Consider the following 12343-nt stretch of genomic DNA (forward strand, 5'->3'; position numbering starts at 1 on the left):
TATTTGACCTCGATCTTAGGAGGTGAGATTGATGGGTCTTAACTCCCTCTCCTCTCACCGACATACTCAATGCCCAATACTCCCTACACTCATACTTCATGTGCCTCCCTCTAGTCTACAAAGTGCACATCACCTTTATACCTTTACATCTTACTTTTCCTCTTACATTTGTCTTTTATTCTTATGTTACAATTTTCCTAAGTTTATGTGCAATGTTGCACATCTTGTTAAATTCCTCCCGCTCGGGTTTTCTCACCATGGCCGAAAATCCTCACGACAACATATTCTACACATACCTACATATTTAACAAAATTGAACCGAATCAAACCAATCCTTAAACTAGTTAAGGCCTGGCCGTTTTGGGAACTAGTTTGGCCCAAACCTATTAAGATCTAGATAGCTTGAAATCGATGCAATTTTGGGACTTTTCACCCAATCAAATCACTTGTGTCAATACATTGGGAGCATCTAGTAATGTAATAGCTTGTGCTTAAGAAGCATGCTCAACAAAAGGCATGTTTGACACAAGGAGGTGATCGATTGTAGCTGCTCATATAAAAATTTAAATGACCTAACTAATTTTAGCCCATTTGGCAAGGCTCATACCGAATTGAACTAATCTCAAACTCATTAAGGAAGCTCAAGCCTAAACCAAGTGGAGCCAAACCGCCAAACCATTTAAATGAGTTTAACTGCTCGATTTTAGCTTGAGCCGAGTCATTGCCAAGTCATACCTTGAATTATGTAATGCCATTGTATCTATTTGTCCTAGACCAAAATGTAAGTGGAAAAGATAGGAAAAAAGAGATTCCCTACCTTTTACCTCGATTTGGTACCGCTCTCGCAACCCGCACCGGAACAGTGCTTTACCCCTAGATGGTCCAGTCAACTACTGCGCCTCAATGCATTTTAGGGAGAACCAACTAGCCAAAGAAAAAGAGTAGAGCAAATGTGGTGTGACCGAAAGTAAACCACCGTGGTTGGAGAGCTGGAAATCTCCATGCTCTCCGCCCACGAATGACAAAAGCATCTCTCAATACTGCTAGTTTTTCATCAGAGGCGAGTCTTCCACTTGGCTACTGAGGAAAAAGTAGGGATTGAACGTTTCTTATCGCAACCCTTCTTCGTAGCAGAAGTACCACCCTTTAATCAAAGCCTTACAACAAACAAAAATAGTGATATCCTATTTTCTATACTAAGAATAACAACACGTCTATATGGCATTGACAACTAGGTAAGCTTGATAATCACGAGCGTTTTCCACACAAAACATTGATTGGTTGTTCTTAATAAGCAAACTTGTAATTGAATGTTTTTATATCCAAAAATATATATGCATATGAGTTTTCGCACAATAAGTTGCGAAACTGAGAGGTAATAAATAATATTAACAACAAGATATTACCCAACCACAATGCATTGTGTCTTAGTCCAAATATTTTATATCCACATTGCCTTCCAATGAGGCAACCTTTCATCTAGGATGCTTTAGTTTGAAATGTCTTAAAATTAGGAGAAAAGAAGCTACTTGGAACTACCACAATCTACCCTGTCGGCTTTTAGTGTACACCCAAAGGAAAATTTGTTCGTTAGAAGCTATGAATTCAAGAAAAAACAAAAATGCATTGCAAAGAAAGAATAGGTTGGTTTCTTTGTTCCTTAGTATCTTAATCTTCCATTGCCCACCATCCTACTTAGATATATAAAATGACGAATTCAATCAATCGACCATTTATGGACATCTCGTGCTTGAATATTTAAAGTATATTGTTTGTTTCTAAAGGAATATATTCATGGGTATTTTGGTACAAAGCACATTGTGCTTTTGTGCATAATAATGTCAACCATTGTGGTCTACATGTGTTCGTAAAACCATTTGAGTTGTTATGTTACAAATTTATACATAATTAAATGATATTTTTCTTGTCAACCCCCTCCCCATTTCAATTTATTCTACTCAAGGATTTTAAGCTTTAGAATCTCCATTGGTATAACGTGATGTTTGACCACTTATAGGTAGTCGGGGATGATATTTTACAATTGGAGTATGTGAATCTTACTCCAATAACAATAATTTTACTAAAACACAATTCGAAAACTATTAAAAAATGATCTATTGACCATCATTCTTGCTTCAATTACCACCAAATCAAACATGTTTAACCAATAATGAACGTGATGGTGCTCTTGGAAAGACAATCTGATAACAACATGTTGTAGTTAAGCTCTCATTCAAATTAAAATGGGTGATTCGGGAAAAACTTGGAAATACTACAAAGTAGTTCTTCCTTTATTGCTACGCAGAACAACCCTAAGGTTTTGTCGATTGTCAAAGGCTTGCTTCGGTCTTGACTCCTCACTACCAACAACACTTAAGGCAATTACAATTACACTCGCCCCTTTCAAGCAGCAATCGAGACATACGTTCAAGCTAACGGTTCTCCTTATTTCTAACAGACTTCGCAATCGATGCATATGGTCAAGCGAAGGGTTCTCCTTATTTCGAACAGATTCATTCATCCCGAACTATCATTTCATTCTCTGAATGCCTTCGATCAGAATAACGCAGATTAAACTTTTTTTGTTTGTTTTTCTTTCATTCTTCATATTCTCGGTGAGGCCACCACACCCGCCTAAGGGTTACAATTTAATTCTTGGGCGAGTCAAGCCCAAGATGTATCTTAGGGGTATTCTGGGAAATAAAGGAAAGATATTCAATAAAGGAAGATAGAGGGGTATTTCCGTAATTACAGAAAACCACTTACACACAGAAGAAAACTCTGTAAGTCGAGTCTTCAGAAGATCCGCCCATCGCCATCGCCATCGCCAATCAGAGATCCTCATCTCATCACACCATTTCCCCTTCCTCTGTCTTTTTCAGCACCACAAATTTTCTCCATGGTTTCTCTCTCTCTCTCTCTCTCTCTCAGATTTCTTTCCCCGTCTGATGTTTTCTTCGCTTTATTTTATGAATCTCTTGTTTTCTTTCTTTTCATGCTCTCTAATCCGTCAATCTCTTCCGCATGAGAGACGAATGAGACCTTTACCGATTGGATCCTGTCATCCATCCTTTCTAACGCACATTCTGATTATATCGAGCCAATATTGGGCTATGATTTCTAGACTTTTTAGCTCGCTAGCCTTGCAAAATCTATCCCAATTTATGCAATTTGGATGGCTCACTTCAGTTTTTCTCTACCTTCAATCCTGCCTACATCTTGGCATTTTAATTATTTGTTTCTTCTGCAAAATCTAGGCAATTTAGTTAGCGTTTCGTGCAAAACCTGGTCAACAATTGATCTGGCAACATCCATCCATTGTATTGTCTCAGATGTTCCTACTTCTTGCTACCCCAATAGGTTTTTCTTCTATCTATGGATCCGATTAATTCCAAATACTGTCCAAACATTCGTTTCTGTAAAATAGGAAATCGAGTGTATTGCTGTAATGTTTCTAGATCAATATTATTGCTGAGACGCTAGGCATTTTGGGTAGATAATCTTGCAGAATTAAGCCAAGTTTAGGCATTCTCATTGGTTGATCATGTCAACAAATATATGCAATATAATATTGCCTTTCTGTGAAGTTGTTTCTGTTCTTCTTGTGTCTGTGGATCTGATTACTTCCATCAGTAGTAGCAAAAGAAGATGCCATCAATCGCCAAAATTCCATTTGATTTCTTGGTATTTTCTGAATCGAAATTTTCTATAAAGAGAGAAGAATCCAACAGAAATCGTGGAACTTTTGCCCGATTTTGTAATGAAATCCGAATATGAACACTATTTAGCCTACTTCATGTAACAAAATCGTGGAACTTTTGCCCGATTTTTGTAGAGTTAAAATTCCTGGAACATTGGTTTCTGCTTTCTGATGATTGTTTTGTTATGTAAAAATCTTTCTGACATTTAAAGCTTTTGGTTCTTAAGGTCCATTGCCATGCAAAATGTGAATCAAAATGATATGTGGCCTTTTTTTTTTTTAATTATATGAAATTATATTGACAGGCCAATGCAGCCTCTGGCGTGGCTGTAGACGATGACTGCAAGATCAAGTTTCTCGACCTAAAGAGCAAGAGATGTTATCGCTACATTATCTACAAGATCGATCCCAAGGCTCAAAAGGTTGTGATCGAGAAGTTGGGAGGTCCTGCAGAAACTTATGATGCTTTCACGGGGTCTTTGCCGGAGAATGATTGCCGATATGCCATCTATGACTATGAATTTGTCACTTCAGACAATTGCCAAAAGAGCAAGATCTTCTTTTTCGCCTGGTGCATTCAAAAACCTTCCCATCTCTTGTTAAATGCAAGTCTTCTAAAAAATTCGATAATATGTGGTTTTACTTGTAAATTTCGATCGAGAGAGTATGGCGTTTAAATTACAAAAGTTGAGCTGTATGGGTCCATTTTGCATGTAAAAATCATTCAAGGATACACCATCACATGATTGAGATTGATGTTGGCTGAAGGAAGTGCGGAATTTGAACCATTCCATGAATAAGTTTTACATTATGCGTAATCCGAGTGGCCCACATTTATTGAGTACAAACAGGTTTCTTGTATGTTGTAATTGAATGTCTCTGCAAACCCAAGTCAATATCTAGTACACCTTCATTGTCTAGTAGTAAATCAGCCCCATATATGTCAGCCAGACTTCATGTCTTATCATATGAAACTGATTTAGATGTGGTCCATTGTTTTGATTAAAGACTTCACCTCCTTCCTAAACCTGTCATTCACCTGAAATAGACTTTGGCATTGGGGGATGGAATGCCCATGCTATCTATCCTTTGGAAACCATATGGGAATTTTAATGCGACTGTTGTAGCTTGATCCAAAGGCAGCATTTCTGTACTTACATCGGAATTCAAATATTTCTCGCAGCAAATGACTACTCCACAAACCTTCAAACTTCAACTCTTTTTTCTTTTTGATTGGGTGATAAATGAATGGAGACATGATCCATTCCAGATGTGTCTCAAAAACTTTCTAATATATCTGTCCTGTTTAGAATATGCAGCATATGTAATCCATATATATTGGTTGCTCTGCTTCTTGTTTATAATACTCCCTTATGTGAACTTATGATCATTGTCCTTAAACTCAACTCTCTCTCTCTCTCTCCCACACTTCTATTGGGAAGAATCTCATCGATCCAAATGAATTGATCTTTTTTTGTCTCATGGTTTATATGGGTTCTTTCTAGCAGCAGCTTATTTTCCCTATATTTTCCACAGGTCTCCTGATGTCGCACCTGTGAGGGCTAAGATGTTGTATGCAAGCTCCAAGGATCGCTTCAAGCGCGAACTCGATGTCACATATGAAATTCAAGCGACCGATCCCACCGAAATTGAAATAAAAAACATCCAAGATCGGGCTCGTTGACTCCTCATGAAATTGTCCAACATAACGGCATTATCTGATCAACGTATTTATGTATAATTGTTTGATGGCAAACAACTTTTTCATGTTCTCTATTGTTCTACTTAAATGCTTGTCTGGGGTTACAATTATCTGATGTATTTATGTAGAATTGTTTGATGACATACAACTTTATTATGTTCCAGATTGTTCTACTTAAATGCTTGTCTGGGGTTACAATTGTGGTCATCAGGTTTTTTGGTTTTTGTTTGGGATCTGTGTTTTATATGTAACTTCTTCTAGAGCATGTCTTGATGTAGGGTCAAAGGCTTTGCATGTCTTGATGTAATTGAGCATTCTTTAAGACCGAACAAGGTAGACCAATGTGAGAGGTTTTGGCACAAATGTTCTATTCTATTAGAACTTTGATCTAAGTGTAGGAGAAATGATTGTTAAAAGCATTCAAATGTTCAATGGGAGCAATATCACACTAAGGAAATGGTTCTATTAGAACTTTCATCTTAGTGCAAGACAAATGACTATTAAAGCATTGAAATGATCAATGGGAGCAATATCAAACTAAGGAAATGGTTTGAAAAAGGATGTCTCATTTAGAGAACCTCGGTTAAGGTGAAAGTTTGATGTGTAACAAGGTCATTTAGTTTTCATTGGAAATGTTGAATCGGGTAGTCTTTTGGTCATCTAGCATCAATATGATAGAAACGAGCTTTTGAAGTTCATTTAGCATTCACAAATATGCTAGAACAAAGCTACGATAAGTCAATGCCTATCCTTTGATAGTTGTGCTTAAACCAAAGTCCTTCGGGACTAACCTCCTTGCAATAAATTATAACGAAATACGTTGTTATGCGCATGCGTTGCAATATCGCAAGATTCCAAAAGAAGGATGTGAACGAGACCAAAACAAAGGAAGATGGATTTCGTGGTGTTGTCGATGAAGGTTTAGATTTGAACAAGTATTTGGCTTGTGTCATGGTTCTCATGATCTCTTATTTTTAGTACGTGTGAATACACTTGCATATGTGCATTCTATGTATTTGACACGATGGGTTGTATGTGTGCATCTCTATGTGTAATGTGAGTATTTGTAAATTGTAATATATTGAAGTTCTTACAAGCATGTGTGTAAATTGCACATACACTAGTGTATGATTTGATGAATATATGAATGAGTATGTGGTTGTGTGTGTGTGAATGTGTGTGTTGTATTTGTGTGTATGTGTATCATTTGGTGTGAATGTGTATGTACATCTGTTCTTGTATACCTTTATAAGTATTTATGTGTATGTGTGTGTAAGTATTTACATGTATGTAAAAAGACAACGTTAAACTTTAGAACTTTTGGTGGATAAGTGCAGTTGAAATATGTAAAAAATAAAATTGTTTGGCTAAAGGGAGGGGAATGTTGGTATGAGTAGGGTCTTTATGGATAGATAGGAACTAGTGTGAAACCTAAGCTTGGGCTCTAACCTAGGTTCAATTAGCAACGTGCAAGACTTGGTGTCAAGATTGAACACACATATGCCTAGCACCAATTGTTGTTGATGTTGTCTTGGTGGGCAACATGCCCATATCCTACTCCTTCATGGCTTCTCCCTTTACTTCTTCAACCAGACTACCTAACTACCTAACATGCCCATATCCTTTACTTCATGGCTTCTCCCTTTACTTAACTACCTAGACTACTAGGAGGTTAAGTCTCATAGTTAGTGTCAAACGCTTGTGTGAGCATTGAAGTACCCCATACTTCTGTCAGTCCGTATGGACTTGTACAAAAGTGTTCACTGAACACATACGTTGTACAGAGTTTCAGAGTTAATTTTTCGAATAGAGTTTATGTTTTGCTCTCTCTCTCTCTCTCTCTCTCTCTCTCTCTCTCTCTCTCTCTCTCTCTCTCTTTGTCTCTCCCGCGTACTGCGTATATTCAAGCTCTCCATTAAACCTGCGTTTTTGTGTTTCGGTTTTCTATTGCTCCTGCACACTATTCTTTTTCATGGTATTAGAGCGCGAGGGTTGAGAACCTCTGCAACCGACATCAACATCTGAAGACAAACCCTAAGAACAGAAAGAGAAGTAATGGATAGAGGAATGGCTAGCTCGCTCCCAACGGAGAAGCTCGACAGAAACAACTATGCATCTTGGTCCTACAAGATGCACCAATACCTGCTCGGGCACGGTTACTAGAGTTATGTCAACGGAGCAAATGACACAACACCCAAATTGACACACAAAGATTTCCCGGTGTGGGAACAGTCGGCGAGCAGAGTATTGTACTACTTCACGTCTTGTGTGGGCGAACAACTCCTAAGCTACATTCGGGATGCAAAAACGCCAAAAGATTCTTAGGGAAATCTGAAGAAGATTTTCGCCACAAGCACTACAACCAAGAAGCTTCAACTCCGACAGGAGCTGAGCAACCTACGACAACGCGACTTGTCGGTGGCAGACTACACCTCAAAAATCAAAGACATCTACGACTCTTTGGCCTCCATCGATGTGAATATCGAAGAAGCCGATATGGTGCAAATCTGTCTCGGAGGTTTGGCGTCAAAGTTCGGAGCGTTCCGAACTGCTGTGTGTACAAGGGAGAATACGCCGTCATTTTTCAACTTATAGTTGATGCTCCTTGTAGAGGAGAACCACGCCGATGCGTCAACAAGTACACCCACCGACAACCGGATGTTGTACACGGAGGTAGTTCGGCCCCGTGGGCTTGGTGGATGAGGCGGGTCGGCTCGCAATGGTAGCGTCCGGCAAGAGCAGGACCGAAGGCACAGAGAACGTGCCAACACTAGTTCCGGACCCTCCACAAGCAGGGGGAGTCAAGGCGGCGCCGGAGGCTGGCAAGCAAAGGCCGACACAGAATGTTGGTACTGTGGTAAAAAGGGCCATAGAGAAAGCGAGTGCTAGAAGAAGCGTCCTGATTCGGACAGATCCGGATTCGGTAAGGCCGGCAGAGAGAACCGGCAATACTCGCACTACGCAGAAGGATCGGGAGGATCCAAAACCGGAAAAGCCGGTAAAGAGCCAGCCTTGGTGGTGAAACACAAGGCTAACTCGATGAAGAAGACCACTTCCAAATCGGAGGAAGTGTGGTATGTTGATTCCAGTGTGTCGAATCACATGACGAGCCACAAAGAGTGGTTCTCCTTCTTGAAGAAACCGAAACAACCGGTGTCGTAGTGTAATTCCTCCGGATGGGACAAGGAGGACTCGGTAAGGAGACCCGGGAAGAACTGGATCAAGCAGAACCAGCAAGAACCGGATAAAGAAGGCCGGTGAGACTCTCTCACCGGATGAAGAGACAAATTTATAAATAGGAAAAAAAAGATTGTTACATGCATAGGGCATGATTGATCAATCTAATATATTTGTGGGATTCACGAGTTTATCATCAAAATTCTCTTTCTTACAATCCAAATATTGATTAAATACACTAAAAACGTGGGATTCACAAGTTTTATTTCTTACTTCTCTTTCTACTTATTCATAACTAGCCTTATATTGTATTCTTCTTTCTCCTAGTCCAAAACCTCAGTGGTTCCCACCCGACTCACGCAACGATCCAGAGCCGAAAGGCACGACAAAAGTGGTGAACCCGACGTGAAACCGGGTGGCAAGGAGGTGGAAAATCAATTGGGGGCTAACAACATGATGGCGATGTTTGAGCGGATGCTACAAGAACAACGCGCGATGTCGGAGATTGCGGCCGCAGTAGAGCGGCTCGTGCAACGGAACGGGCAATTCAACGGGAAAGACGTGTCGCGATATTTGCGAGATTACAAGGCGGAAATGCTACGGTGCGGGATTTCAGAAGGACTGCAAGTGACATCCTTCAACTGGGTGGTGACCGACGGGCTTCAAGGGAGTATCCACGGGATACGGCAGCAAAATCTGACGTGGGAGGCATTTGAAGAGGCGTTAAAGACCATGTTCACCATCGAGGACTCCTCCAAGGCAACGAGGAGGGGAATCGAAGATTGGGTGGAAACACCAGATAAGGGGATGAAGGTCCTCGATGTGTTTTCATCATTCGAAATTTGGTTCGGGAGGTTGTCTGCGAGAGATCAAGCTATCCTCACACAAGACAAAGTGATCATGTTCCTACGAGCCGTGGACATCCGGGACCGAAAAGATCTTGGAGTGCTTTTGGAGGACACGACCACTAAGAGTGGCCTCACCGAAACATGGGAAAGCGTGTGGGATATCGTCGCACGATACATGAAGAGGGGGCAATGGCTTGGTAGCGAAGAAAAGAGGGTTTCAGAACCGATTCCGAAACCGAGATCCGGATTGGAAGACCATCGACCGAGGGCTCGGGAGACTACGACCGAGAAGGGAATCGATGCAACCACGGTGGAGCAGTTGCTGAAAGAAATGGAGAATCTGAAAATCACGATGGTAAAGAAGTCGGATGACCGTCCCACAAGCTCCAAGTATATGGACCGTCGGTGCATATGGTGTGATAGCACCGAACATGATCGGAGGGATTGCGACAAGCACAAGGAGGCGTTACGACGGGTTCTTATCTACTACGACGGAAATCGGATCCATTCGATGGACTCTCGGAATCCACTCCGACCGAACTTCTGGAAAGGCGGCATGAAGAAGGTCCTTGAGGAGGAAATAGTGGCGAAAAGCAATTATGCGACAACTAAGGAAATACGTGTCGGGGAGTCATTAGGAGCAAAGGCATCTTTTTGGCCGGAAGTGCTAGGAAACCCTGAGAAAACCGATTCCAATGATATTTGAAGCACCGCGAAAGGCATCCGAGAAGCTATGGGATGGGAGTGTCCCATTGATAAGAATAGTGTACACACCACCCTATGCCAATTGCATGAAGTGTATGTAGACGAGAAACGACGACGCACGGATGATGCAGTCAAACCATCAAAGACACCGGAAAGCTGGAACTCCAGAGGGAAGGGAAAAGAAAAGACGATTCCGGCATTCCCACACAGGAAGAAAACTTTCAGAGCAAAACAAGTACGAATTGGTCCGGATGGGGCATCTACGTAAACGGCTGTAACCGGAGGAAAGAAGAAAGAATACCGAAAAGTAGAGGATAAGTTACGGTCGGCATCAATAATAAAAGAAGATGAAGAAATCGTGGGGGTAATCGAAGAAGTGTTCTCTGGGAGCACGTTACAATGGCTTGAAGAGCTTGTGGAGGATAAAAGCCAAGGAGACTGTCATGAACAATACTGAGATAGAGAAGGAATTAGTACTAAACGAAGGATTAGTACTATGAGAGGTGTGGAACTTCTTCGAGAGAAGGAAGAAGTGAGCGAGATAGAGAGAAAGAGAGAGATTGAGAGAGAGAGAGAGAGAGAGAGAGAGAGAGAGAGTGATGATAAGAAAGATATGTATTATATGAAGAGAATATACAATGGTGGCTAAAAGGCTTAAGACTGGTGTTGAACCAATTTGGTTCAACATAATGCCTAGTGCCCTCTTTTATAGTGTTTTCAGGAGTAATCCTGAAGCTTCTAGAATGTTCCAGAGAAATCTGGAATATACACTAATTTCCTATAATAAAATGTAAATGAAAATAATATCCTACGTGTTACAATAGATGATCTAATGGTCAAGAGCTCGACTCATATAACCTAAGGTCATGGGTTCGAGTCTCGCCATATCATGACACTATCCCCCCTTTAAAACGACGAGTGTCAAGAGTCGTCTTGGATTGAGGACCTGGTTTGTGTGGATATTGACGATGGAAGTCTTCAAGAAAAGCACGAGCATTGGTCACATTCTCGATCGGTTCCCAAGTACGTTCGCTGGGGCTATAGCCTAGCCAATCGACTAGATAATAGAGCTTGTTGCGAACAATCTTGGAATCAAGGATGGCGGCAACCTCGTACTCCGGCCCATCTTCAAGCTCGGTCGGGGGTGGAGGTTGGATAAGACGTCCTGGGATGGTGCTCTCGTGGTAGAGTTCGAGGAGAGAACTATGAAACACCAGATGTATCCGAAGTTGAGGAGGTAGATCGAGACGAAAAGCGACATCATTAATCTGTCCAATAATACGGAAAGGACCTAATTGCCGATAATCTAACTTCTCACATGGACGAGTAGTCTTGATGTGTCGTCATAGCAGCCACACCCGATCTCCAATATTAAAACTGGATGGAAGTCGATGACGATCCGCGTAGACCTTGTGTGTTTGTTAAGCTTGCTGGAGATGAGTAGATAAATCCGCTTGTATCTTGCGTAACTGCTCCAAACGATCCTCCGCGCACGGATTTGTGGACACCTCTGGGGTTTCAAGTAATCTCCACCAGGGGTGACATCCCGTATAAGCATAAAATGGCGTGACTTTAGTGGATGCGTGGATAGAGTTGTTATAGGAAAATTCGGCGAAGTGGAGAATATCTGCCCAGTCATCTTGATGATAGCTGAGAAAGCACCGCAGATATTGCTCCAACGTTTGATTTGTTCGTTCAGCTTGGACGTCGGTTTGTGGGTGGTAGCCAGAGGAGAGGTTACAAGTGACCTTGAGCATGTTAAAAAGGTGCTTCCAGAATTTTGACACGAACTGGGGTCCACAGTCACTGATGATACTATCGGGAAGTCCATGATGCCGACATACTTCACGCATAACAATTTCGGCAGTGTCTTCACTAGAGATCTCCTTAGTACATGGCAAGAAATGAGCCATCTTCGTATATCGATCGACCACCGTTAGAATCGCATTGAACCCCTTAGAGATTGGAAGATTTGTGATGAAGTCTAGGGCAATGGATTGCCACGGCTTGCTTGGAATTGGTAATGGTTCTAATAAACCATATGGATGATGCCTTGGCATTTTCGCTCTGCAACATGTATCACAAGTCCGAACAAAATCCTTGACAAATTGTCGGATACAGGGCCACCAGAATGTTCGTTGTACTAAATGTAATGTTTTAGTACTATCAAAATGCCCAGCTATATATGTGTCATGACAGTTTTGTACTACT

The 12343-nt window shown here is 41.3% G+C and overlaps 1 protein-coding gene across 1 annotated transcript; it reads left to right on the forward strand.

Moving 5' to 3' along the window:
* Positions 1-2795: 2795 nt before the first annotated feature.
* On the forward strand, positions 2796-5581 carry LOC147857320 (actin-depolymerizing factor 7-like). The gene is made up of 3 exons (XM_087328915.1): positions 2796-2902; positions 4006-4271; positions 5237-5581. Exons 1-3 carry the CDS (start codon positions 2900-2902, stop codon positions 5382-5384), a joined length of 417 nt encoding a protein of 138 aa, XP_087185041.1. The 5' UTR covers positions 2796-2899; the 3' UTR covers positions 5385-5581.
* Positions 5582-12343: the final 6762 nt, after the last annotated feature.

Source organism: Azolla caroliniana, unplaced genomic scaffold (genome assembly GCF_043228905.1).
Source record: "Azolla caroliniana isolate FFs.n. ecotype wild unplaced genomic scaffold, voAzoCaro1.0.p SCAF_12, whole genome shotgun sequence".
Taxonomy (NCBI): domain Eukaryota; kingdom Viridiplantae; phylum Streptophyta; class Polypodiopsida; order Salviniales; family Salviniaceae; genus Azolla; species Azolla caroliniana.

What these genes read in the sequence shown, in the direction of transcription:
- LOC147857320 (XM_087328915.1), top strand. An exon ending in AAGATCTTCTTTTTCGCCTG is followed by an intron (nt 4,272 to 5,236) that starts GTGCATTCAAAA and finishes TATTTTCCACAG; the next exon opens with GTCTCCTGATGTCGCACCTG.